Here is a 25874-nt window from a genome sequence, read left to right as displayed (position 1 = left end):
GACAGAAAACGAAGAACAATACCACCGAGCTACGGACACGCCGATAGGAATAGAGAGGGTCCCGTCGCACGCCCCAGAGAGGATCATCGATGCTCCCCGTATGGAACTAGAGACGAATCGGTTCTCGTAGTAAAAGGATGGGCCGGTCCATCCTTCCGAGCCGAGTGTGTATACATACGTAGGACTATACCATCCACAGATTCCACCGCTCCAAGGTCCTCTAGCGCCTCGGTCGGAATTCGCAGGATGATACTGGGTACCCAAATTGAACGCAGGGGATTTGCGCCCAGGGGCTATAACAAGGCATAGTATAGCATCCTTCTCATCCCGCATCGTGGACCGAACTAGATAATTACGCACCCCGACCAGTGAAGCGCCATTTCGGGTATGCTGGGGAAGGATTAGTTGTCCGAAATAAAAGAAAGTCGACATAAAAAAAAGCAACATATTCAAAGGAGAAGGTCAAAAAAAACAAACCCCAACCGGAGACCAACGTTGGTAGCATTGGCATAGGAGAGCGCCTGACAGATCCATAGCTAGATTCCGTCCATCCTTGGGAAGGATACCGCAGCGCCTGGAAAAAGCCCGGGCTTCCCGCGTTTTGACTTTCCATACCGTACACTGTCCTAGTAATACCCGAACCCGTACGACCTAGACAAGCCATTTTCGGGGGAGGGGGGGGGGGGGGACGCTCGGCGCTGCTTCGCCTATTTCGCCTGCTCAGCTCGGGCAGCTGTTTTGCCCCGAGGGAAACGAGACGAGCAGATGCAACCCCCCAGTCCAAACCAGGTCAACTATCGTGTAAAATAATGTAAACTAGGGTAAAATATTCCTGTAAAGTATCGAAGAGAGCAATCTAATCCTCGCCCCGGGGCCAACCAGACGCCGTTGCCCCCTCCCCACGAACCGGGGGGTCTTAGACTAGACGTAGGAAATTACCGCTGAGAATAGTGGGTTGTTATTATTGGAATATTGCCGGATTTTATAATATTCGATTATATTTTATGATTTTATGATTTTCTGATTTTCTGATTTTCTTATTTTCTATTTTAATAATTTTTAATTCCTAATTTCTCAATCCGATTAAATCATTATTTGATTATTATCATGATTATTTGATTCTCTCTGGGCTTTTCCTCCAGACCGGCCAATCACGCTGCCGATCGACTGGATTTCCTCTCGGGGGCAGAAGGTTATCATGGATTTCTCCGGACGACGGCCGCCCTTCTCGTGCCAGTTGCAATCGAGATTCAAGTCGTTCTGTCAATCCACGCGGATTTGGATCGCCGTGCGCTTTTCGCCCTTTTTTCTTTTAACTCCATTGCCTTACCCGCCGCGCGCTCCCTACAACCTTCCCTCCATTGTTATACTCCTGGCCCGAACCCCCTTCGAGTATCTAGTTTACATCCTGACTCGCGCCGACTTCTCTCTTACGACTTCGCCCCTTCAGTCGGTTTCATCTGAAACACGCGCTGATACTACTTCTTTTATAAGGAGCCGCCCCCCTCTTGTCTGTAGTTCGAATACGGCTTGCTGGGTTTACCGTATATGCGGTAGTGGAACATGCATTGTTTCCCATTGTCTCACCTCTAGATCCGTCGCATTGTCTCCCACTTCCCCGGAGATCACTCTTTCATCGCCGGGGCTTTTTTCTTTAAGGAGAAAGTTGTTGACCTCGTCTCTCCCATCTCCTCGCTTAGCGCCTATTGTCCACGCGCCGGAGCGTCTCAAACCCGCACTGTGCTTTCGCCGTTGATGGAGGATTCCCCCAACATGGAAACGGAAACCCATCAAGCGCCGGACAGTGATTTTGCGCATTCTCCCTGGGTCGAGCTAGGTGCATTCACCTCGCCCCAGCACTCACCGCCGATGCCCGAATATAGCGGCTTCGACTATGGTCCATCGCCGCTGATGGCGGTGGATACTACATACGGAATGTCTATACCGCCGCCATACGCCTCGATGCCGCTCCCAATGCCCTCACACTCGTGGCCTAGCATGCTCACCCATCAATCTCCCTTCCATGAATCGGGTCTGCCCCCAACCCCCATTCCCACCTCCGTATCGCCTACAGCACCGCCTCCTCAGGTTCGAAAAACCTCGACTGGTGGCTCGAATCCACGCCGGACTCTTACCGACGAGGATCGTCGACAGATGTGCTTATACCATGAAGAGAACAAAACAGCCAAGCAAACTGATATTGGAGGTAAGATTGGCAAAATAAGAAAAAAAAAAATCCAACCCCCCCCCCCCCAAAAAACAAAGACAAAGAAAAGCCACTATGAAAAAAGAGTTTCTGCTGACGAATACTCCGAATAGCTTTGTTTGGGGTGGAAAGAAGGTAAACAATGCCATTCTAGTGCTTTGTCTTCGATATCGTGACTAAAGTAGCCCTAACACTCGTCTTATAGTACCGTTTCCAAGGTTCTCCGCCAAAAAGAAAAGTATCTGAACCCAGACGACGGGAATCGGTCTCCTATCAAACGAACCAAGGGCCGCGTTCCCGACATCGAAAAGGCTCTGTCCAACTGGGCTCGGAACTTTCAGCGCCAAGGTTATCGTCTCAATGACGAGATGATCAAGGAGAAGGCGCTTTTTTTCGCCAGTACTTGTGGATGTCCCGAAGGCAAGGACAAAGTGCTCACGACCAGCTGGCTTGAGAAATTCAAGCAAAAGAACAGCCTCATGGGCGCAAAGCCACGCAAAGGTTCTCAGGATGGGCGGAGCGGGCGAAGAAGCGGGTCCAACAGCCCAACGCGCATCAACACCGACGTGCAGAGCCCCGGACGCTCCCCTGCAGCTTCTGCCTCGCCGACCAATGGGTCCCATGGGTTTGGTTCCCCCTTGTCGCCCGCACGGAGCCAAGAGAGCGTGAAGAAAGAGCTGTCGGATACACTGCCCGAATTAACGGGCGGATACCAACAGCATGGCCACTCGCAAAGCACGACCTCCCTGGATACGACCTCCTCCGCAGGGATGACAAGCCCAACGTCCACGCTCGTCTCGGATAGTCCCTTCACGCCCACCAGTCAATCCCGCCTCTCCGGCTTGAATGGAGCGCGACCGCGCAGCCAGACCTTTCCTTTGGTCCCCATCGATCCAGGCCTGCTCTCGGCAGATGACTCGCAAACAAGCAAGGTGGAGGGTTCGGTCTCGGTGGCCATCCTGGAGTCCCCCATCGATATGGACGAAACATCCCGCCCAGCCATGAAGGGCTTCGACCCCACCAATGTGATCAAACGAAACCGCAGCAACCCGGAGATCAAGGTCAATTCGATGCAACCGCCCCCGATGTTTTCCAAGTCCACCACGGTGTCACCCATTAGCGCCCCCGGCTCCCCCACTCAGGATGAGGCCCGCCGCGCGTTGGAGCTCGTCATGAACTACTTCCAGCATCAGCCCGCCGGCCTGGCGGCCCAGGAGTATGTCACGATCGGGAAATTGATGGAACGCCTTGAGTTAGCCAAAGGCCAACAGACCACCCTGTTGGGAGGGTTGACTCGCATTGATGAGCATGATGATGGCCCCCGGGTCAGTAAGAAGCGGAGTATCCACAATCTCGGTTGAGGCTATTCCGTGGCCCCGTGTCTTGATCGCCCAGGCTATTGGGGCCGCAAGTTCTGACTGATTATTCATCTCCACTGGGAGCGTCTGAAGGCTTTCAAGGCTGTTCGCCCTATCGCGTGGCCCCCAAATCTTACCGCCCCGGTGGGGTTGATTCTTTGCATCCTACTACCGACAGGGAGTAGGAGGACGCCTCGGGAATTTATTCTGACTATTCCAATTGTTTTTGCCTTTGCACCTGCTTGATTTTGTGATTCCCCACCCCCTTTCCGTTTTTGGATTTTGTTTCATTTCCCTACCTAGGCGACTTCTTACTCCATTGGATCTTTACCTCACCCCCATTCCTGTTCTATATTCGTGTTATTTTTGGTTTCAATTTTTTGGATCACATTTTTGATTCTTATTTTGCATATTGTACGAAACTGAATCTGTTCCACCACACTGACTCCCGGCTTCGTGGCGATGTTATCACCTGGACAACCATATCCACAGAACACCCACTGGGAATCATATCATACACTGCTACTACACAGCCACCAGAGGGCGACCTCGACATTGCTTTGACCTGGGGTTTGAATTTTGGCGCTGGTACCACACACGCATACACGCCCGGACTCGTGTCCAATTGCTTTTCATGGTATATGGAGATATGGAGACATGGACTATGGACTATGGACATGGATTTTGTTTTTGATTTGCGAGGAGGCCAATGGACTACACATTTGAGCCTGCTGGGGTCTTCCTCCTGAGGAGTTTTGATTGACTTGTGCTTTATTCTGAGGCTTTGCTTTCTCCCCCCATCCTTCCTTCGCTGTTATTACCCATTTATCTCTCTCCCTTCTCTTGTCTGTTGCTAGTTCTGGTTAATTCGCCTTTCACGCCTTTCTTCCCTCACCTGTCATCTTGTTATCCATTCTCCCCACTTCTCACTGAGCCCCTGCTTTGTTCTCATTACTACGCCCCACTTTCCACTACGCTGGAATTGTTCCCTTTGATTATCTCTTCCTCCTTCCTCGAAATTTCCTTAGGTTCTATTCCCTCGATCCCCTTGTTATTTCTCTCTAGTACGTTTCTTTAAACGGGGCCGCTCACGCGGAAAGAACATAATTTGCTGGGATCCTTTGGATACTGCCCGGCCGATCGTCCTGTCAAATTAATATCCTCTCCATTTCCGTTTTAACACCTCTCAAAATCCTATTTCTATACTCCCTTCCCCACTCTCTCGATGTTGCCCTTCAACCTCGGGGGCTGTACCGACCCTCGCCGATGGATCCTTATTGAAAACGAATCCAAATAATGATAAAAAAAAACAAAGGACCTCACTTTGGCAACAAAACGCCTATTACAGCATACTCCTACGTATCAGAGCAACAAATGTAGAGACAATACTCCATTATAGACTCCGCCTAACCCCCCACTTCCTCACAGCCCCCCTGAATCCCGAATCCACACGTCCTGAATCTACACAAATCCCACGTGCACATCACCGGGAAATAAATCACACTAGTCCCGTTATCATCGAAGGTTTGAACCGGCTGTCATTAAACTATACTCACGAGGTACGCAAGAAAGTAAAGTTACAGAAGGGCAATGCAGGAACAGCCACGCTACTGTACGCAAAAGCCAGACATGGGGGCCGTGGCCCCCGGTCCTCCATCAGCTCGTGGGGGCTGCGGTCTCTTATTTCAGGAAGAATTTTGGCTAAGACCGTCTCGATGATTGCGTAGACGAGGTGCTTGTTACAGTATTCATCCGCAAACAGGTCGAGCAGCTCGGTCTCGATAGCCCCCAGGAGCGCGAGGTCGTCGGGGCCGACAGGGGCCTCGTTGCTTGGCAATCTGTCTGGGTAGCCTGGCGTCGCGGCGGATGTATCGCCACTTGAGACCCCAGGCGAGGCTGAGGCGGACGATGTCGGCAATGACGTCTGAGATGAGGATTTCGTTGCGTCCTGTATGGGCGACCGCAGAACACCCCCACCCCCTTCTTCACTCGATGAGGGTGGGGTATGCGAAGTGTTGGTGTGGGAGAGGGCACTCGCAGTGGTGGCGCTGCAGGTACGATCATTCATGGTGGGAGCCGGAACACCCAGGAAGGTTCGTGTGACATTGCGCGGGACCACAGTGAGAAGGCTGACTGCACATCGCCGCTTAATAGCGGCGATCTCCGACTTAGAGGGGCCAGGTCTTCCGTCCAAGTCGGGGTTTGGGGCATTGTTTGACGCTGAGATCGAATCGATTGCCGGAGATGGAGGGGTTAACGATGTTGACTCTGGCGATAATGTGGTGGGTGGGGGATCACCGCCAGTCAGATCAATGCTGCAACCGCCGGCCCTACTACTCTTACCAACCGCGTTGCTATTAAGAACAGGGGTATTGGTTCGTTCCGCGCTGTGCGCAACGGGGTCCGTAACGAGGGTGGGTTTTCCCCTGGGGGTCGGAGGAAGCACGGACACCTGCGGCACCAGGGTCGGGGCCGTGATTTCAGTAATCGCGGGCGACGAGCGGGCGTTGGCCGGGAATATCGCAGCCCTTGTCACGAGTAGTAAGTTGGGCAACAAAGTGGGGGTCAAGACATATTCCTCAATGGTTTCCCGGAGAAATCTGCTTCGAGTCAGCAACTAGATCAGCTATGATGACATCTCAGGAGCCGAATTCGAATGGAGCCACAGATGACAAAAAGAAAATTGAAAAAAAAGACAAAAAAAAGACTTTGGACAATTCCAAAAACCAAATGCAAATCAGAAGAAGCGAGCAATCTCTCTCTCGGATAGATGGGGCTTTCCGGCGACGTTAATCCTTCGGTGCTGAGTCTTGGTCATTTCGCGCCAGGGCCCACTGCGAGCGCAAGAGAGAACGAGAGAGCTCTCAGGTCCACGGGCCATTGGACGAAGTGGGGGGGGGGGGGGGACGACAAGGCGGAGCACGATCGGCTTCGACATGAGGAGGAGCTTGGGCCAGGCAATTGGTGTGCAGCAAGGATGCTGCTCCTCCAGAGAAAACAGAGAGAGGCTAGCGGGCTTGCCCAAGCAGGGAAACCATCGTCGATGTAGTGGGGCCTCTGCTGCCCTGTTGCCCTGTTACCCCCCCCTCTCCTCGTAGGATTTTTGGGATCCTGCAGTCTGGCGGGTACCGAGTAACCATGTACGGAGAACATCCCAGTCGAATCCCAGTCACCCAGCATCATGCATCACCCGTACCTGGCGGACGAAGTACAAAATCCCCAGGAGAAGAAGCGGGCTTCATGCGCCAACCTCGGCCAGAATGCAAATTCGAACTCTCGCCACTAGGAATTTCGTTGATTGGATCCCCTGCGAGAATATCACTAGCCTCGGCGGAAGCCCCGGTCTTCATCCTGCATGTCCCCAAAGCAGTAAAGTCATCCTTCATCATCTGCCCACCGAGATGGCCGTGATGAAGGGATCGGCGCGCGATGGTGGTGCGCGATGAAGCCCCCTCTTTGGTGGAAGTAGAGTTTGTTGGGTTTGGAGGCACCTGGGAGAGTTTACATCTGGTTCGGCTCCCCGGAAACTCAGCCTTTTTTTTCTTTATTTTCGGGGGTCCTCTTGCCCTTTTTTTTGGTTGCTCTCCTCTTCGAGATTTATTGACATGACTGTCAACGGTCCCATCCAAAGTGGTAGCGACAGCCGTTCATCCCTGAGATCCGCACAAAGAAAAGGGAAAGCGGCACGGAAAGGGCCGGGCCCCGGCGCTATCGTAACCAGAAAAATGAGACGGTGGGTATCCCCGTCAAGAGGGGAAGAGGGTAAGAGGTAAGAGGGCAGCCCATGATCCCTGCTGCTGCACGCCCCTGCCTCGCTCGGGCCATGTCGGGGCAGCCAATCTGGCCCCAGCATCGCGATATCGAGGGGCCCGTATCGGCCGCCCGTCATGACCGTACCGTCAGTCAGCGAACGCCGTACCATAACCGTATCTTTCACCGGTAAGACGCCCCGAGTCAAGTGATCGAGACGGCATGCGAGCAAGACGCTTCGTCGTCCCACCACCACCGGCTCAAGTGACACTTGACCTCGTAGATCGCAGTTCGGAGATCGTACCGTTGCTCCACCGTCGTGAGTTCATGCGGTCAAAGAGGGCCCGAGCCCTGGGAGGCGTACTGAACAAGGAGGGGGGCAAGGGGATGGGAGAAAATACTCCGGCTAACATGAGACAAACAAAAGATATCAGAAATAAGCTCACCTGTCAAGAACTCCGCCTGTGTCACCCAACCGGCCTGGTCCGGCCAGAACTTGATGCTGAACAAGGGCGAGCAGCCCGGACAACCATGGCATCCGGTGCGAGATGCCCAGTAACTGCGAGACCATCGACGACGCCCGATAGTCGAGGATCGGGCGCTTACCTGGAGCACCATCGGAAGATGATGGTGACTCGTTCCCCCCTTCGAGAGGGGTCCCGGTGTTGCAGCGGGAAATGAAACACCGGCCCCGTGCGAGTATCCTGGCCCTGGGCCAGGGTTCGATGCGACCCGGAAAAGTCCCGTCGCGATGAAACGCAAGGCAACGTAACCAAGATATATCCCCTGAAGAACATTCCATATCCAGGCCGTAGTGCGCGATTGGGCACGTTTGGGCGAGGAGGCCGAGTCATCTTTTTCGGAAAGTAGGCCAAACCGCTCTAAACGGTTGACAGAGGTATCACTGGCGGAATTTGAGTCTTCTGAAGTTTTATGGCGCAATGCCGCTGTCGTAGCCTTCGTGATGGACTCCCAGAGAAACCAACCCTCGCAAATTCTCCCAGCCACTTCTCTGCCCAGAATCAAGTCCGACAAAACGTCTCGAACAAGGATACGCAGGCTGCTATTCTCCAAATCCTCCGTAGGCAAAAGAACGGCGAGAGTGCTACCGGCCAGTAGTTGTCGATAGACCGCCTCATTATCGGTCTGCGCACTGATTGTATCAGGGTCGGCACGATCCGGTACTGGCGATAAACCAGGATGAGGGTTTAACTCATGGTACAGTGCACGATGCGACGTTGGAAGACCTGATAGATGTGACTGTTGCTTGGCCAGTCTGTACGCTATATATTGGGTAACAGAATAGTCAGCATTTGTTTCTTCTCTCGAATCTGATATCACCCCTGACAATGCAGTTGCAAATGAACGATGTTCAAGCCAAGTCGGGTCTTACAGAGTATATGTGCCTCCACCAGCGCTGGGATTTCATCCAAAACTAGCTGTGCGACATCAATCTGGCGCATTCGCTGTTCCAAAGCGCGGGTGCAATGTGCAACGACTTGGAGGACTTCATTGATGAGGGCCTGATCAGGCGTAATCTTCGAGTACCACGAGAAAACAAATTCTTTGATTATGATAGCGATAATGGCATAAAGCTGACGATCAACGTCATTCGAGCTCGTAAGAGGAGGCAACAGCGCTTCCGGAGGCTGTGGAGAGGACCCATGGCTATTCGCTTGCGCGCAGAGTACGCGTCTGATCAAGGCGAGAGTGGCCTTGTCGCTGGTCCCATCAATTGGCTCATCCCTACTTGAGGTCTTTTGCGCTCGTAATCGCGAGGAAGGTCGTGAAAGAGGTGGCTGGGACGAGGATGGTTGCGCCGTAGACCTGGAGCTCGAGGTAGTCGGCCCGGCTTTGAGATGGGAGACCGGCTGTAGGCCGGGGCGGATAGGATCAGTCATAGCATCGCAAGATCCTAGAACCTCTCTGAGACGTCTCTGGCGGATTATAGAGTAATTAAGAGACTAACCCCTTGAGAATTCAGGCAGATCGCAGCTGTCGCAGTCACCGCGAAGTTGATGATTTGAAGCTTCCAGATCAGGAAAGTAGGGCTTAGGGCTCCGATAAGGACGTTATCGGGATGCGGGGAGATGGGGAGACGTGGTTCCATTGTTCTGTTCTCCCCATCAACAATCCCCTAGAGCAGTTGAATATGTTAGCAAATGTTGATTATGTGGAGCCCATTCCACTGTGGCTAGACTGTGACCCTGGTTGGTAAAATCACCCGTCTATGGTTGAATAATCAATACTAATTCTGCTTCGCAGGGCATGATGTACGTCGCCCTTAATCACGACTGATAGTTGGAGGATATTGACTCTTCCGTTCAGGATGCTTTTGCAATCCTGATAGCTGCTCATCATCCATCCCTAAAACTTCTTGGGATTACAACCATTCATGGCAATGCTTCCCTGGAGAATACAACCGCGAACGCGGGCAGTATTTTAGAGGCCATCGGCAAGCCGGAGATTCCGGTCTATCCAGGAAGCCGAAAACCGTTCTCTCGTCCTGCTCTCCATGCACCTGACATTCATGGTAAATCTATCCTCTCGAAGTGCTTACAAATATACTCTTCTCAAAATAAAATTCTCATTGATATATATTGACAGGTGAATCCGGTCTTGATGGAACTGATCTCCTGCCCATGCCTTCCCAGCCCCCGATAACCGATAAGAACCCTATTCTGGCCATGCGAGATGCTTTGCTAGCTCAGCCTAGAGGCACCCCATGGGTAGTTGCAACTGGAACTTTGACAAATGTTGCTCTACTATTTGCGACATTTCCCGAGGTTGCGGAGCACATCCAGGGGTTGAGCATCATGGGTGGTGCGATTGGCGGGGGTTTACGGATGCGCCGATGAGCAGACTGCCTGGTGAAAAATCTCGTATTGGAAATGTTACACCTTGGGCCGAATTCAATCTTTATGTGAGCGCCAGATCCACGAACGTCTTTTGTGACCTTCAATTTTACCAGTGGGGTTAGAGTGACTGACGTATATAATAGTGTGACCCTGAAGCGTCAGAGGCCATTTTCAGCAACCCGATACTTGCGCCGAAGACTACTATAATTAGTCTAGATCTCACACACCAGGTGCTCGCATCCCAAGCCGTGCAGACGCGGATTTTGCATGGAAACAGTGACGCATCGAAGCCACCAACAGTGCTTCGACAGATTCTGCATGCGTTACTGACATTCTTTGCTACGACCTACGAGAAGGTATTTGGTCTGGCCACTGGCCCTCCACTTCATGACCCACTTGCAGTGGCTGTGATCCTTTCGACCTTGAACCCTGCATTTGCTGCAGCACACCCAGACCAAGCTCTTAGATTCAATGATAAGGGAGGAGAGCGATTTGCCCTCAGCATCGTGACAGATGGCCGTCATGGTGAAGATGTGTCTACTACTGGCCAACTGGGAAGGTCTCTTGCGGCACCTATTGATGGACCTGGCGTGGCTGTTCCCCGCGGTGTCGACCTTGAAGCGTTTTGGACTATGATTCTCCAATGTGTGCAGTTGGCTGACGACTGCAATGAAGCTCGTGCGCGATGCACGGATCCAAGGACATAGATTTCCAGCTCTAGACCTTTGATTTTCACTAGATTGGTACGCATAGATAGATTGGAAATATTCAACAGAACTTTTTGAAAAGATTTCTTTCTAGAAATACTATAGATGATACAAGTAAATGCATCGCTCTCGGAGGAGCCACCTTTATTAGTTGTTTTCTTGTACATCGAATTCTATATAACACAGTTACCTGTTAAACAGTATAGAACCGGTGGTACTTCCGGTTGTCTCAATGATTTCTTTCATTCTTTTTTTTGTTGGAGGTTGGAGAGAGTATAAAAGTTCTACCATTCGCGGATAGAGCCATCCGGCCCAAAGAATTCTTTGGGTAACCAGGGCTTAGTATCCTTGGATACTCGGCGCACAACCTCTTCATCAATCTCAATCCCGAGGCCAGGGGCGTTCAAAGCATCGACAAAGCCATCCTTGACATCAAACACCTTCGGATCCTTGACGTAGCTGGTGATATCATACTCACCGGCCTCGGTGTTGTAATGAATGCCAATGCTCATTTCCTGAATAGCGAAGTTCGGAGTCGCAAGATCCACCTGCATACAGGCTGCCAAAGCGATAGGTCCCAAAGGGCAATGAGGGGCAATAGCAACATCATAGGTCTCAGCCATTGAGGCAATACGACGAAGCTCGGAAATACCACCGCAGTGGCTGATATCGGGCTGCAGGACGTCGACGCTGGCGTCCTCCAAAAAGCGCTTCACATCCCACCGGCTGAAGAGACGTTCTCCCAAGGCAATCGGACATGAGACTTGATCAGAGAGCTGCTTGATACCTTCGGGGTGCTCGGACAGGAGGGGTTCCTCGAGGAAAAGGGGCTTATGCGGCTCCAGAGCCTTGGCCAGTTGCTTTGCCATCGGCTTGTGGAGACGACCGTGGAAGTCGAGAGCAGCATCCAAGCCCAGGGCCTTGACAGCCTTGAGACGTTCCACACTTGATTCCAGGACGCTGGGGGAATCTAGCCAGTTGACGTCCTCGGTGGCATTCATCTTGATGGCCTTGAACCCCTGCTCCAGCCGGGCTTTGGCAGCCGCAGACACATCACTCGGGCGATCGCCGCCAATCCATGCGTAAACTGACAGCTTATTGCGCACTTTGCCACCCAGCAGTTGATGCACGGGGACACCCAGGCGGCGACCCTTGAGATCCCAGAGCGCAATGTCGATCCCAGAGATGGCGGACATGAAAACCGGACCGCCTCGGTAGAAACCCAGACGCCAGGCTGTCTGCCAGATGTGCTCAATGTTGCTATAGAGACAAATCAGCTCTCGCTCAACCAGTAACAGTGAAAGTGGGCTTGATGCTGGTTGGTGACTTACTCGGCCTCGTAGCCCCGGAAGCGCTCGCACAAGGCATTCAGAGTTCCCTCCACGGCTTCGGTGTGGCCTTCCAGGGTACTTTCACCCCAGCCATACTGTCCCTCCTCGTCGGTAACCTTGACGAACAGCCATCGGGGTAAGACCCGGAAGTATTCAATACTCTTGATGTTGACCATTGTGAACTATATCTGCCACAGTATCTTGGGTTTTTTTTTTTCAAAGAGCGTTCGGCCACCTTGGGGGTAATTAGAAGGGGGACACCCCATCTCCGAGCCAAGACGAGGGACATGCGAGCCGAGCAAATGTCGGAGTTGCTCCGTCGGAAATTGGTGATGGACAACCGGATTGCCGAAGAAACATGGGTCCCGCCGAGACCGAAACTGGCTCCGAGGGTCTCGAGGACTCCGGGGCCCCGAGAGTCGGACCCCGGTATTCGACCCAGACGATCCGGGCTCACAAAGGGCGAGGGGTGTATAGGTATCCGTGCACAATGCATAATGCACATTGTCTATAGCTATAGACTATATCTCAGCTTCGTGTCTGCCTGCCCCGGACTCGATCCTGGGAATATGAATGTGTGAATTTGTTTGGGACATGTTTCACTCGGGCTGGAGTTTCCCGCGTTGAGTCTTAGCTCCGAGGCTCCAGTTTCCATTTTTCGAATGCTCGGGGCTCAATAGGAACATGATGATGCATTCATAGTCCCTAGTCCACATCCAGAGTATAGAAGTATATAGTTGTCTGCTCCGGAGTGAAAAGGATGCTGTCGCATTAGACCCGGCGGAAAGGATGTTCGGAACGTCATGTTGTGCGCTTCTCCACATTCTGGAGTCCCCAACTCCCGTTTCCCGAGATTCCCAGCATCTTCCAACCCCCCGAGTCTCAGACAGAGGCCTGCTGGACTCCTGTGCTCCGTATTCAACTGCCACTTCGGTCGATCCTGCTGTCAAGCCTTGCGGCGGATTACGACCCAGCCCCACGAGGAGATGCCGCCTCCCAACTCGGCATCTGTACGTTTGCGCCCTTCGATGAACCCACCCCCCTCTTGGACTCCTCTCCCTCCGTCCCCATTCCATGAAGCGGCCCTTGACCGACTAATCCTCTGTCTAGCACGGAACCCCTACCTTATCCCCCACAACACCTGCGCCCGAGCCGTTGTCGAGAAGATCGTCGATCCCCAACTCCCCGATCTTGGCGGAGAGTGAGAACGCCCATGACGAGAATGTGAACTTCCTGCGATCGCGTGCTCTTCTATATAATCCGCTACTCCCCTCGCTGAGTCGGCACCGCCGTCGCCGATATCAAACTTCGCATCCGTTCCCGATGGAAGACGAGGATCGGATGGAGCTGGACGACCCCAATGATCTCCGCCTGTCCGTCGAACTCAACCGTCGCATCCCCATCATCCGTCGCCATCGCGACGATCCCGGCGACATGCCCAACTACGATGGCCGCCGCTCGACCTCTCGCTCATCATATGGATGGGCTCCGGGGTCAGACAACGAAGACGAGGACCGCCGGGGCGACGACTCCGATGATGACCAGGTCCAGCCATTCCTCCACGCCGCCCCATATCGCAGTGCCTCGTCAAATCGACCGCGCCGCATGCTCCCTCCTCCAGCCCCACGGACTACAGAACCCCATACTCCATCCTTGCCCCGCGACTTCTATGGACGAAATCAGTCAGAAGATTACGGCCCGCTCGAACCGCCCAATCGGTGGGTAGGGACTCCGTCAGATGATGAATCTCGAAGTACAACGCGATCTCGAATAGTAGATAATGTGTCACTTCCCGCGATGGAATCGCTGCTACAGTCGGCTCGGCGAAATCCGAGGCTTGCCCGGACTCGGACGCTGGAGAACTATCTGTTGGACCGGCATTCAAATCGTTCCAATGATGAATCCGATGAGGCAGACCGCACTCGAGGCTTCTCATCGCGCGGACTCCGATTTCGACCGACTCGCGGGGATTCTCATCGACACCTCACCCATAGCGAATTGCGAGCCCGGGCGGCTACCCATCGACAGTTGCACTCGGCCACCCCGGGCGACTCCCTTTTGAAAGACACGATCGGCTATCTCGACCGTCTCCGCTACTCTGGCTCCCTTGAGGAGAGCATTAACTCTGCCGCTGCCACTGGGGTCATCTCCTTAGAAGGCTTCTCATGGAAGGACAGTGATTTCATCTTGGACACCAACACCATCACACCGCCAGCGCCGTGTTCTTGGCTGCGCCCCGGGGTCGTTTTCTCGGGCTGTCAACGAGCTGCGAATACAGGCTCGACGGTCCTATCCCGGCGCGTGCCCAGCCCACATGCACCGAGCGACCCTGTGATTGTCAACGGCAGTGACAGCACTCGCATTAATGTGATCACGACCAATGGACGGCAGTATCTTGCCAATGCCCGAGACGAGAATTGGCCTGTCAAAGTTACGATTCATAATATCAACTATAGCGACATGACCCTGTCTGGGACAATGGAAGCTTACAATATCCCGGATAAGACGTCGCCTACCCACGATGCGCATATTGTAACATTCCTGGAAGGTGAAATTATTGACTTTAACAAACACACGCTCGAAACCAAAAATTTCAAGGCGGATGCGGATATCGACAGCACCTACTGGCGGGAGTTGCAGCCATTCAAGGATCTTCCCGACTCCGAGATCGCCAGGAAACTTGTGAGTCGAAAGTGGGTTACCGAGGAACTTGCTAAGCGGTGGATTTTGATGCGCTGGAAGGGTGAGTCGGTTCCATGGCGCCACTTCCTTTCAATTGAGATTTCTCTAGAGCTTCGTCTTCAGATCACACTTGTCATTGTCGTTCCTGACTTTTATTTTAGAACGGTGTTTCATCACTCCAACCGACTCCCGGCAGGGTCTTACAATTTCTGGATTCTACTATATTTCACTTCGTCGTGACGATGGCCACATTGATGGCCTATATTACGACCCGGGAAGCTCGCCTTACCAGCAGCTTTCCCTGCAACCGGAGATGGCGAAAATGATCCGCCCATCGTATACGTTCCGATAGGCGGGGCAACAGTATTTGGATATCTTTCCTCCGTTTGGATACTCGTTTCTGCCTTCTCTCTTTGGAATCAGTCTGTTTTGGATGCGTTGTAAGTTCTTGGAACGAGGCTTGACTGCGGAGCCTACGCCTCCTTTTCGGCGTTCTGGGAATTTCGGGATACCACTTCATATGACTTTCCTTGGTCGTCAGTTTATATATGTTTCTTTTTCTCACATTTGCATAGCTGGATGGAGTTCACATCGTCACTTAGTCTTCTCAACGCTGTATATTTCGGGCCCCAAGGTCTCTCTAGGGACCCCTCGGTTTATTTACTTCCCATATTCCACGAAAAAAAGTGTCACTTTTCTTCTAGTCGCTTGGCAAACCTTCTAATATTGTACATCCCCCGACAGTACCTTACCCGCGGCAATTCATCGGGCCTCGAGACTCGGACTGTCGGTTTCGCTGTTGCTCCCTTCCGTATACTGATGGCGGAACAGTCCCAATCCCAAACCACACGTAATGAGAACCACAATTCCCCAGTCCAAGCCCACTTTGTTTCCTGAAATCCGGGGATGCGGGGGACAACAATGGAGGAATTCGCGCAAGTTATGGAGTCTCCGACTGTCTTGTCCCACCCTGTCCACGCGAGGGCAGTAGTGTGGATCATCACGATGCATCGGTGCCGCAATATAGTCCGGCGCGTGTACCTGCCCGATCCCGCATCGCTCGCTTCTTCAGATCTCTGCAGAGGTTACATGGGGCCCTGTCGATCATGCTTCCCTTATCACCGATTTGTGGATATTCCCCTTCATGTCATGAATTGGGAGATAGCAGCTGCGTCACGGCCCTTGAGAAGCTTCCGCGATGGCTTATTTATGGGCCTCGTGTCCCCGCGTCGTAACTTCGGTCGCTATCGCTCTGACAGCTTTCTTCCACACTGCGATGCATTTGCAACATCTTTCCTTATTGGCTGCGGCTGCCAGCTGGGTTGCTCAGCCTGCTGCAGCTGTCCCACACTCGCCAAGGACCCAGGAGGCGGGGACTTGTAAAAAGACCACGGTTGTGATTCTGTAAGAAGCCATTGAGTGTGAGGAACATTGATATTTCTGTAGATACCAAGCTTACGATGACAACAGGGGAGGTGGAATAGCTGGTATCTCTGCAGCTGTTAGTTTAACTTCTTCTTGGTTGACTCTCATTCCAATCCTGACTGGGCAAGGAAATCTAACAGCCTGCAGCAAGCCCTAACCAATGCCTCTGTTCATGATTTTGCAATCCTCGAATACCGCGACACTATTGGCGGTCGAGCTTGGCATAAGCCTTTTGGTAGGAACCCCAAGACCGGAAAGCCTTATACCATCGAGATGGGTGCCAATTGGGTATGATGTGCTCTCCTAAATACAAGGCATAGCGACTCATTCGAATAATCTTATAGGTGCAAGGCCTCGGCAACCCAGGTGGTCCTCAGAATCCTATCTGGACTCTGGTATGTCTGTTTGCATGATTTAAATCAACTCCCTTCTCATGTATTATGTCGTGCAGGCCCAAAAATATCACCTCAAAACGCACTACTCCAACTATGACAATATCTCCACTTACAGTGAGAACGGATACCATGATTATAGACATCTACTTGATGAATATGACAATTCCTACGATATTGCTAATGCCAAAGCTGGCGAGATTCTCACCAACAACCTGCAGGACCAAACCGCCCAGTCGGGTCTCGCTTTGGCTGGTTGGAACCCGAAAAAACATGATATGCTGGCACAAGCGGTGGACTGGTGGAAATGGGGTACGCATTTTTATCCCATACGCGAAGAATAGCCTTATTAACTTAGATACCCCCGTTAAATAGACTTCGAAGACAACTTCACTCCCCTGGAGAGCTCTCTTGTCTATGGCTGTGCTGGTGATAATTTGACTGTGAATGGATTCAGCGACCATGATAACTTTGTCACTGACCAGCGTGGCTTCAATACGATCATCAAGGGCATGGCCTCTGAATTCCTCAAGGAGAACGACCCGCGCCTCCATCTCAACACCGAGGTCACTGAGATTGAGTACAGCAATGATGGTGTGACCATCCATAACAAGGACGGCAGCTGTGTCAGTGCCGCCTATGCCATCTGCACCTTTTCTTTGGGTGTGCTGCAGAACGATGCCGTGAAGTTCACGCCCGACCTCCCGGAATGGAAGCAGACGGCGATCCAGAAATTCACCATGGGCACCTACACCAAGATCTTCATGCAGTTCAATGAAACATTCTGGCCCACCAACACGCAGTACTTCCTCTACGCTGATCCCATCCTCCGTGGCTGGTACCCGGTCTTCCAATCACTCTCAATGCCCGAGTTCCTGCCGGACTCCAACATCCTCTTCGTGACCGTGACCAACGAGCTCGCCTGGCGTGCCGAACGCCAGTCTGACGAACAAACCAAGCAAGATATTATGGCAGTGCTCCGTAAGATGTTCCCGGGGAAGCAAATCCCCGAGCCAACTGACTTCCTCTACCCACGCTGGAGCACTGAGCCCTGGTCCTACGGCAGCTACTCAAACTGGCCACCATCCACAACGCTGGAAATGCACGAGAACCTGCGAGCCAATACAGGGCGGCTATGGTTCGCGGGTGAAGCCACTAGTCCGACGTATTTCGGGTTCCTGCACGGCGCCTGGTTCGAGGGCCGCGATGCGGGTCAGAACATCGCGGCTATTATGCAGCACCGCTGCGTCAACGCCAATTCTGAGAAGTTGCGTGAATGCGGGCCCCGAAAACACTGGGAGACGCTGCATGGCACGACGCCGCTGGCCGATTACAGTGCTGTGACGGGATGGACAGTGGATAGTTTCTACGATAGCAATACAGACTAGATGAAGTGGTCAATATGCGGGGGGATCATATAGATAAAAGAATCCAAGAATTAAGCACGAATGAGAATTGGTCCTTCAGCAGTGTGGGACTTCATAAAAAAGAACCCTCTTCATCACTGTATGTCAGTTCAGATTAGAGTGAACTATATTACCGGTCATCGCCACTTCAGTTTGAGATCAGAAGTAAGGTCAGTATCCATTCAGCTGACTATCGCTCGCCGTTCAAATTATCTATAACTCCATTTTGTAGACCTGTGAAAACGAGGCCAAAGATGACAGCATTGGGCTCCTATGTGAATACACTATGTGAACACAAGGTAGCCGGCATGGCGATGCATTTCTAGCCGCCTTTTTTCGCGGTCACAAGGATATTGTCCAACTTAACTTTGGCAGAAGGGCACCGACATAAAGACCGGTGATCTTTTCCGTGTCTGTCTCATGTTCGGCTAGCCCTGATCTACGCCATATCTTCGAGGAGGTCCACCAAGTTCAGGTCACCATCCTTCACGCAGTAGATACAGAAAATTACCCTACACTCATTCAGAACCTTCTCGTTTTCAAGATAGCTGTGCCTAAAATCCGAATCTCGACACCCACTATACCTCATGCCTCAAAGCTCAGGACAGCCTCTCGGCTCAAGTCAATACCCTCCGCCCAGCGGCAAAGCAGTTCATACAGGACCACCTCGCACCTCTCTTTGAACATTTGAGAATCCCCACTGCCGTAAAGACAGTGCTCAAGGCTCCACAAACTCCCTCCAGGACTCCTTGCAGTTCCCAACGAGGCACCAACCTCATGTCACGTCGGACAGATGGGTACGGCCAGATTAAGCAGCCAGTCTGTGACAAGAGGCAGGAGATGTAAAGGTGATGTTATTAGTTATCTCTGAACTAGCTAAGAAGGTGCACTGGAATCATGTGACCTGGCTTAGAGGGTAACATAGTCTCACTGGTTATATCGACCCTGGTAACAAGAAGCTGGGTCATTGGGAGTTGTAAAGGTGAAGTTCATTCTCTATGATGGAATGGTGATAAGCTAAGGGTGACGATATCGTCACGTGGTAACAGAACCCCTGTCTTAGGTCCTCGTCTATACGTCGGAGAAGAACGACCTCGCTGTCCATCGACTAGGCGATATCTTATGTTACCATTGTTGCCTGCTTATGTCATTACCTCAACCTAGTTGTCATGAACTCCTCTGGAGAAATGCGATATCACCTTTACCACCTACCAGCTTCGCACCATTACCATCTTGGGTTTCCATGAGAAAGTTTATCATGCCGATGACGACTGCCTAGCCGACGTGTATTGATGTGTATGAGAGACTCACGTGATACCAACGTGATTAACCCCCTCTTTTAGTTATTCAGGATAGTCTAATCTTAGAAGAATCAAGAGTTATGATCCTATCACACATCATGTATGAGGACTACGATAAGCTTACCACAGTAACCCAGGCAAAATTCAGCTATGTAATATCGCTGTATCTGCGGATCCGAAGTCAAACCCATAGAACCAGTACAGAGCTTTATCATACCACGAGGCTACGCACCCCGGATCTTCGGTGACCGAGAGTGCCAAGTCCGAGCGGTCGGAGCCGACCCCGAGGATCCCTCGTCTTATCTGATCCGCCTCTTCATTTATACCTCAGTGATCCCAGAATTTTCCTTCAGTTCAGTAGCCACGCCCTTTAAAGATTTTGCTGGTGAGCGAAATTACAATGACGAATTTGAACCGCGAAGCAAATATTGAGGGTATTGCGCTAGTTGTCCCAAATGACGTCGAGCTAGTCCCTGTCCCCAGCCGAGGCAGTAAACAAGATGATCCATTTCTTGTTGTTTTCGCAGAGCCGTATGATGCAGAAAACCCGAAAGACTGGCGTACTGGTCATAAATGGGCCATCACAGATGTGCTTTCTGCAACGGGGTTTAATCGCATCATGGTGTCGACCATCATGGCGCCAGCCTTATCAACAATCGCTAAGGAATTCGGTATGAGTTCGACAGAGTCGGCCATGGCCCTTTCCATCTATCTACTAGCAACGGCATTAGGCCCCTTGGTGATTGGTCCGCTATCTGAAGTATACGGTCGCCAGCCGATTCTGCATGCGTCGAACGTGTGGTTTCTGGTCTGGAATATCGCTTGTGGATTCGCCACTAGCAAGGAGATGCTGATTGCGTCGCGCTTTCTGGCGGGCTTCGGAGCAAGCGCTATCTACGCCTTGGCTAATGGGGTTTTGAGTGATGTCTGGCGACCCGAACAACGAGGCCGCTCTCTTGGTGTATATCTGCTAATTCCTTTACTCGGTGCGGCAGTTGGTGAGAACTAAGGGTGACCTTGCTCATTTCGACCATATCGGACTGACCGTGGCATATAGGGCCAATAATCGGTGGCTTCATGGCTGACCGCACCACTTGGCGGTGGATGTTCTGGGCGACATCTATTTTCCAGGCCGCGATGATATTGGTTGCATTCTCTGTTTTCCAAGAAACCTACGCGCCCCTGATTCTTCAACGCCGAGCTGAAAGGATCAGACGGGAAACCGGCGATTCAAGGTATTACACACTAAATGAGCGTCTGCAAGCGAACAAGTCGCCAGCGAGAGTGCTTGGACAGGCTCTCATTCGGCCCTTATGCCTTCTTGTCCTCAATCCCATTATGCAAATCGCTTCAATAATCTCCGCATTCTACTATGGCATTCTTTATATTGTACTGTCGACATTTTCCGATCTTTGGACTACCCAGTACCACCAGTCTATTCAGATCAGCGGTCTACACTATATTGCCGTCGCACTAGGGGAGATTGCGGGCAGCCAGATTTGTGCCAAACTCATGGACTGCCTGTATCACCGACTCAAAGCCAGGAGAAGGGACGGGGACCACACTCCCGAGCTGCGCACGCCCTGCATCTTTCCAGGCGCTCTCCTAGGGCCTATCGGATTGTTTCTTTATGGTTGGGCCGCTCAGTATCGGCTTCACTGGGCCATTGTAGACATCGGAGTTTTTATCACCATGCTTGGTATGCAGATCACCGGCATGCCACTTCAGGCGTACGTGATGGAGGCATTTCCAGAGCATACGGGAAGTGCTGGTGCTGCCTCGCAGTTCTTGCGCAGCATGACTGCTTTTTTGTTCCCCCTTTTTGCACCGCACATGTACCGGGTTCTAGGCTACGGGTGGGGAAATAGTACCATCGCGTTCATTGGTCTATTTGTGGGGTTACCAGCTCCCTTGGTGATTTGGGTATATGGTGAAAAGCTAAGAGCGCGGGCAAAAACAAGCTTTCGAGTATGATGTCACGGACGGCATTGATAGCGAGTTAGTGGACAATGTTTATCAAATATAGAATTCCTTTTTCTAAGGGATAATAAATACAACGATCAGGAGAGTCGTCAAATATTATAGGAAGTGACTTTGGTTATAAACTTCGCACATTCATGACAAGTCTGACTGATCACAGTGGCGTTGAATATTCCTGTTGCCTACACGGGGCAAAAGTCGCCAAGAGATACACAGCCGTTGTGGTAAACGAGCTTGAAAAGAAGGCCAATCGCCAGGGAAAGAAAAATTACATAGGAATGGGCAAATTAGCGTTTGGCTATGCTGAATATTATATTGACTCTATTTGCCAGTATTCGGATAGCGTCGTCATATGCGACGCGTGGCCAGCCACATCTGCCGTCAATCCTAAAGCAGAGCGGGCCGTATTGCCCACAACTACGTCGCGTCCTCCTAAGAATAGAAGCACTTTCGGCATTCCCTGAGCACATAACAGAGTTCCATACCCAATCCAATGCTGGTTTAATTTTCTATGTATCAATCTCCGCAGCCTGCGACCCCGGCTACCTCCGCGATAATGGATCATTTTCGTATGTATATTTTGGAGTCAATGTTGACTCGAATCCGGATTTTTTAAATAGGAATCAAGACTAATAATCGCTAGTTGAACCCAAATCCAACCATAATTCCTCGGGCATGGTTTGCCGAAGCTCAAACACCAACATCAACACCAGTACAACACCATTGATATCGTCGTCCGAATATACTCCCAAAACCGATGCGGAAAAGGCCATGAAGAGTAAACCTCAATCCCGCCGGCGGCGATCTCGAACGCACCAAGGCACTCGTCCTTCGCGACTAGTTCCGACAGATACCATTGATGGATTAGATCATACATCGCCTTACACATTCCACCACGAGGGTCCATTTGATGCTGCCACGAGAGCACGGAATCGGTTCATCAAATACAGCCCATTAGACGCCGTGAAAAGCTCCAATGCGGAGGCGCTGCGAGCTACACCTGCTGATAAGATCAGAGATTGCTTAGACAGCCATCGTCCCCTCGACGGAGTGGCATATTACCCGCCAGGGTCAACTGATAGAGCCGGCCAATTTTACGATTACCAAGAAGGACCGAACATGATGGATGAGCATGGGAGGTTCAGGCGTCTTCCTGGCACAGTGCGTAGTGACCGGGAAAAAGCCCCATCTTGGAGGTTCAATTCACATACTAATTTCGCTGTAGAGACTTACAGATGAGGATTTCAGAAATGACGCGTTTTCTAACGGCCCTCCGGTGCCTAAGTTTGCGCGCACTCGTGAATCGGTTAGCCTGCGAAAAAGCTTATTCCATAAATCTTCGAATGGGACCACAAGGAACCGCGCGCACACCTGGAGTTGATATTTAATCGTGATGTTGATTTATTGATAGTGTGATTAACTTAGTGGACAGATACGTTGTGTATTAGAGTTCATATTCTACTCGGGAAATATGTTTTGCATTAGCCTACATGAGTATTGCATGACAGCGAAATATTGGAGAAACCCCCCTCTGAGCCACTGGGTATTATAAGATCAATCCTTTCCTCTTTCTAGCTAAAGGTGTAGTATCTTCGAAATTGAGTTGATTCCTTGAGTAATCCAGGAGACAGGTGCCTCTAAAGAGCAGCGAGAGCGGCGATCATAGCGACCATGCCAGCAGCAGCAACGCCAACAGGAGTGGATTGGGCAAGGGCGCCGTTGGTGCTAGAGGCAGTTGAGGTGGAAGTGGAAGTAGAGGTGCCCGTAGTATCCGAGTTGGTGCCAGTAGCGGTGGTGGAGGTAGAGGAGCCACCACCGATAATTGAGGTCTCAGTGACAGTCTTACCGTTGGAGTTGGTGGTAGTGATCGTCAGAGTCTGAGTCCAGTTTCCCATCATCTGATCCAGACGGCTCTGAATAGCAGAAGCCTCGGCAGCCGCGGAGCCAGTCAATGTGTGGGATTCCATCTCCGCAGACAATTCAGACGCCCAGGAGTCCTCGCTCTGGGTAATGGCCGTGGGGATGGACGCACCCTCGGCTGTCTTGGTGTCGGTGTCGGTACTCTCGCTGGCGGCAAGCGCAGTCACTGCCAAAAAAGGGTGGAGGTGAACAGGGTGAGCTTCATGGTGAATGGTGGAGGTCGATTGGGCTCTTGGTTGACACGTTGTCTTGGTGAGGACTGGATTTCTTTTGGCAGCCTCGAGACATCGGGGTTCGCTCGCAAGTCCTATATATCATTTCGAACTCTAACTAATTTGCTAGCTTGTGGAGCTATTTTCCAATCATAGACTTAAAGTGGTTCGATTCTGATAGATTGATATGCCGAGATGGAGATGTGTCGATCCTCATGCCAATCACGCAGGCTGATGACGAGGGGAAACGTAGCTCAAGGGGGCTCAGATCCACCAAAAAAGTTTGATACAGGTTATGAGAAGACGGAATAGGACGTTGGGGCAAAAAAGCATATGCCACGATCAATTATTTGAATGAAAAGAAGGCCGTGCTGAATTATGAAGGACATACGCGGCCATATGGGTCGCGAGCTGGATGTGAGTCGAGTAATCGCCATCGGGTAAGCGCCGTAGTGGATCGAGAAGTGCTTTAACGCAGTGCCAAGATTTGTGATGACGTTTGAAGAAATATAGCCAAATTGGCCCTATTCAATGGGGCTAAACAGCCCTAGAATTCGTGTCGGCCCGAGCAACGCGGACGCTTCGTCTGTTGTCCAATCGGCAAATGAGATCGCCGAAATGGCATTATCTGTCCACCTTCAATGCGAGTCCACGCCGGAAATACTACTTTATTATAAGGACCATATGCATATCTCTTTGGCGGTGATCAAATATTACTCAGCTGAAATATAATCCTGCTAGCTGCCGAGATCTTGGATGTTCCTAAATCCACGACTTCGCCGCCCCAACGATCTAACTACGTCCTAAATTAGTCCTAAATTAGATGGCCCCGCTATGGATGGGGCCAAACCACTAAGAAAATATGCCATAAAGAAAAGATACAACACTTATATTGTTTTGATTTTGTGTTCATTTCTTTGACCATTGACAAACCTCCAACTGTGATCCGAAACATGAAAAGGAAAATCATAATCTATGTAACACGTAAAAATTGGACAGGGCAGACAGGTTATATCTGCCTAAAGCGTCAAAAGAAAGAAAGTTCAAATCTATGCTCCGGCTTGCCATTCGACTTGCTGCAGCTTGCTCGACACTTACGAAGCGTAAGTTTGACCAGCCTCGTTCAATGCTCCATCGGTAAGAAGGTAGTTGTCAGCGCAATAGAAGTAGGAGTAGCGAGTCACATTGGTGTTCGAGTCCATCCAGCTGGTAACCTCGGAGATGAAAGAAGAGGTAGTGGCAAAGTCCGAGATACCGCCGATATCAGCGTTCAGAGCAAACTCCGTAACCCAAAGTTCGGAAAGGTTGAACTCGCTGGCGGTGGATTCGGCCTCCTCGATGAAGGACTTGAAATCGTCGACCGAATCGCCATACCAGTGGACTGCCATGCCGGTGATGTTGCAGCCAACGCACTCAGTCAGGAAGGTCTTCAACCAGCTCAGGCCTTCACCATCATCGTTGGAAGAGGTGACGGCAGGGCTGATCAGGGTGGCCTGGCTTCCATAGGGGGTGATGTACTGCTTGTAGAGCAAAGCCGCCTCGAGAGTACCCAGGTTGGCTTGGGCAGTGTTGTCAGGCTCGTTGAAGCCGAGGATAGAGCTGCTACCGGCTGAAAGGGCAGAATTGACATTCGAGGTCCAGTCGCTGAGGAAGTTGGTACCCCAAAGCATGGGGAAGTATTCGACGCCGGAGGGAAGCGAATCTCCGGAAGATGATCCCCAGTTATAGGCCCAGGAGATAGTACCGGTGCTCGCAAGGGGGCTCACAAGAGTGTTGTCATTGTAGGCAGCACCACGCTTGCTCGTGTTGTTGGCAGTCGAGCGCCGGTGCAACTTAGAGTGCGGCTGGTGAGGAAGGGCCAGGGCCGAGGCAGCCAGAACGGCAGTAGTGAAGACGTGAGTGAACGAGACCATTGTCGACTTTTTGGCAGGTTATCGAATGACGACGATGTAACCGAAAAGAAGTGAAAATGTGAATTGGAAATACAGAGAAAGCCTGTTCTCGCAAGAATGAAAGTTTGGTTGAAAGGAATGAGCTAGACCGTGCACTGCACAGGAGCTAGAGAAGTGAAGGAATGGGAAAGGAACGTAGGTCTTGCTGTGGACTGAGAAGGAAAAAGGACCAAAGAAATGGAGGAGAAGGCCAGGGAATTAAATACACCGAAATTGACGAATGGCTGCCCAGCCGTTCTAGATCTAGACAGTTCGACGGGGCTGCACCACATGGAAAGGACCCAGAAGGTCCCATTGTCATTCGTGGACAAGAAAAAGGAAGAATATTGACTCTGGAAGCCGATTGTGGCGTAGAGAATGGTTTGGGAACTGGCAGCACTAGACCGATCATTGG

At 51.5% G+C, this 25874-nt stretch overlaps 10 protein-coding genes across 10 annotated transcripts; 6 read left to right on the top strand and 4 right to left on the bottom strand.

The window, feature by feature from the left end:
- Positions 1 to 1755: 1755 nt before the first annotated feature.
- Positions 1756 to 3567, top strand: N7462_007159 (uncharacterized protein; the record flags this gene model as incomplete). The annotated part of the gene is made up of 3 exons (XM_057078877.1): positions 1756 to 2206; positions 2320 to 2341; positions 2412 to 3567. The coding sequence occupies 3 exons, from the start codon at positions 1756 to 1758 to the stop codon at positions 3565 to 3567; spliced, it is 1629 nt and encodes a 542-aa protein (XP_056931547.1).
- A 1549-nt stretch (positions 3568 to 5116) lies between these two features.
- N7462_007158 (PXA domain-containing protein) lies at positions 5117 to 9215 on the bottom strand (the record flags this gene model as incomplete). The annotated part of the gene is made up of 4 exons (XM_057078876.1): positions 5117 to 6164; positions 7761 to 7873; positions 7921 to 8597; positions 8708 to 9215. 4 exons carry the CDS (start codon positions 9213 to 9215, stop codon positions 5117 to 5119), a joined length of 2346 nt encoding a protein of 781 aa, XP_056931546.1.
- Positions 9216 to 9466: 251 nt separating this feature from the next.
- On the top strand, positions 9467 to 10879 carry N7462_007157 (uridine-cytidine N-ribohydrolase; the record flags this gene model as incomplete). Its single annotated transcript, XM_057078875.1, has 5 exons — positions 9467 to 9524; positions 9580 to 9587; positions 9643 to 9847; positions 9922 to 10100; positions 10316 to 10879. The coding sequence occupies 5 exons, from the start codon at positions 9467 to 9469 to the stop codon at positions 10877 to 10879; spliced, it is 1014 nt and encodes a 337-aa protein (XP_056931545.1).
- Positions 10880 to 11163: 284 nt separating this feature from the next.
- N7462_007156 (mandelate racemase/muconate lactonizing enzyme family protein) lies at positions 11164 to 12386 on the bottom strand (the record flags this gene model as incomplete). Its single annotated transcript, XM_057078874.1, has 2 exons — positions 11164 to 12139; positions 12211 to 12386. The coding sequence occupies 2 exons, from the start codon at positions 12384 to 12386 to the stop codon at positions 11164 to 11166; spliced, it is 1152 nt and encodes a 383-aa protein (XP_056931544.1).
- Positions 12387 to 13196: 810 nt separating this feature from the next.
- N7462_007155 (GID4/VID24 family protein) lies at positions 13197 to 15244 on the top strand (the record flags this gene model as incomplete). The annotated part of the gene is made up of 3 exons (XM_057078873.1): positions 13197 to 13220; positions 13321 to 14953; positions 15054 to 15244. 3 exons carry the CDS (start codon positions 13197 to 13199, stop codon positions 15242 to 15244), a joined length of 1848 nt encoding a protein of 615 aa, XP_056931543.1.
- A 924-nt stretch (positions 15245 to 16168) lies between these two features.
- On the top strand, positions 16169 to 18097 carry N7462_007154 (uncharacterized protein; the record flags this gene model as incomplete). Its single annotated transcript, XM_057078872.1, has 6 exons — positions 16169 to 16296; positions 16339 to 16393; positions 16465 to 16605; positions 16662 to 16712; positions 16769 to 17021; positions 17085 to 18097. 6 exons carry the CDS (start codon positions 16169 to 16171, stop codon positions 18095 to 18097), a joined length of 1641 nt encoding a protein of 546 aa, XP_056931542.1.
- A 1680-nt stretch (positions 18098 to 19777) lies between these two features.
- Positions 19778 to 21390, top strand: N7462_007153 (MFS transporter; the record flags this gene model as incomplete). Its single annotated transcript, XM_057078871.1, has 2 exons — positions 19778 to 20414; positions 20474 to 21390. Coding segments are annotated over 2 exons (1554 nt in total), but the record flags the coding sequence as incomplete, so codon positions are not given.
- Positions 21391 to 21952: 562 nt separating this feature from the next.
- On the top strand, positions 21953 to 22777 carry N7462_007152 (uncharacterized protein; the record flags this gene model as incomplete). Its single annotated transcript, XM_057078870.1, has 3 exons — positions 21953 to 21965; positions 22040 to 22557; positions 22622 to 22777. 3 exons carry the CDS (start codon positions 21953 to 21955, stop codon positions 22775 to 22777), a joined length of 687 nt encoding a protein of 228 aa, XP_056931540.1.
- A 256-nt stretch (positions 22778 to 23033) lies between these two features.
- N7462_007151 (uncharacterized protein) lies at positions 23034 to 23965 on the bottom strand (the record flags this gene model as incomplete). The annotated part of the gene is made up of 2 exons (XM_057078869.1): positions 23034 to 23623; positions 23920 to 23965. The coding sequence occupies 2 exons, from the start codon at positions 23963 to 23965 to the stop codon at positions 23034 to 23036; spliced, it is 636 nt and encodes a 211-aa protein (XP_056931539.1).
- Positions 23966 to 24622: 657 nt separating this feature from the next.
- Positions 24623 to 25441, bottom strand: N7462_007150 (glycoside hydrolase family protein; the record flags this gene model as incomplete). The annotated part of the gene is made up of 1 exon (XM_057078868.1): positions 24623 to 25441. One exon carries the CDS (start codon positions 25439 to 25441, stop codon positions 24623 to 24625), a length of 819 nt encoding a protein of 272 aa, XP_056931538.1.
- Positions 25442 to 25874: the final 433 nt, after the last annotated feature.

The sequence above is a fragment of the Penicillium macrosclerotiorum genome (genome assembly GCF_028827735.1).
Source record: "Penicillium macrosclerotiorum strain IBT 26536 chromosome Unknown utg000007l_segment0_segment0, whole genome shotgun sequence".
NCBI lineage: Eukaryota > Fungi > Ascomycota > Eurotiomycetes > Eurotiales > Aspergillaceae > Penicillium > Penicillium macrosclerotiorum.
The sequence above is the reverse complement of the archived record's forward strand: the minus strand, read 5'-3'. Positions and strand labels throughout refer to the sequence as shown.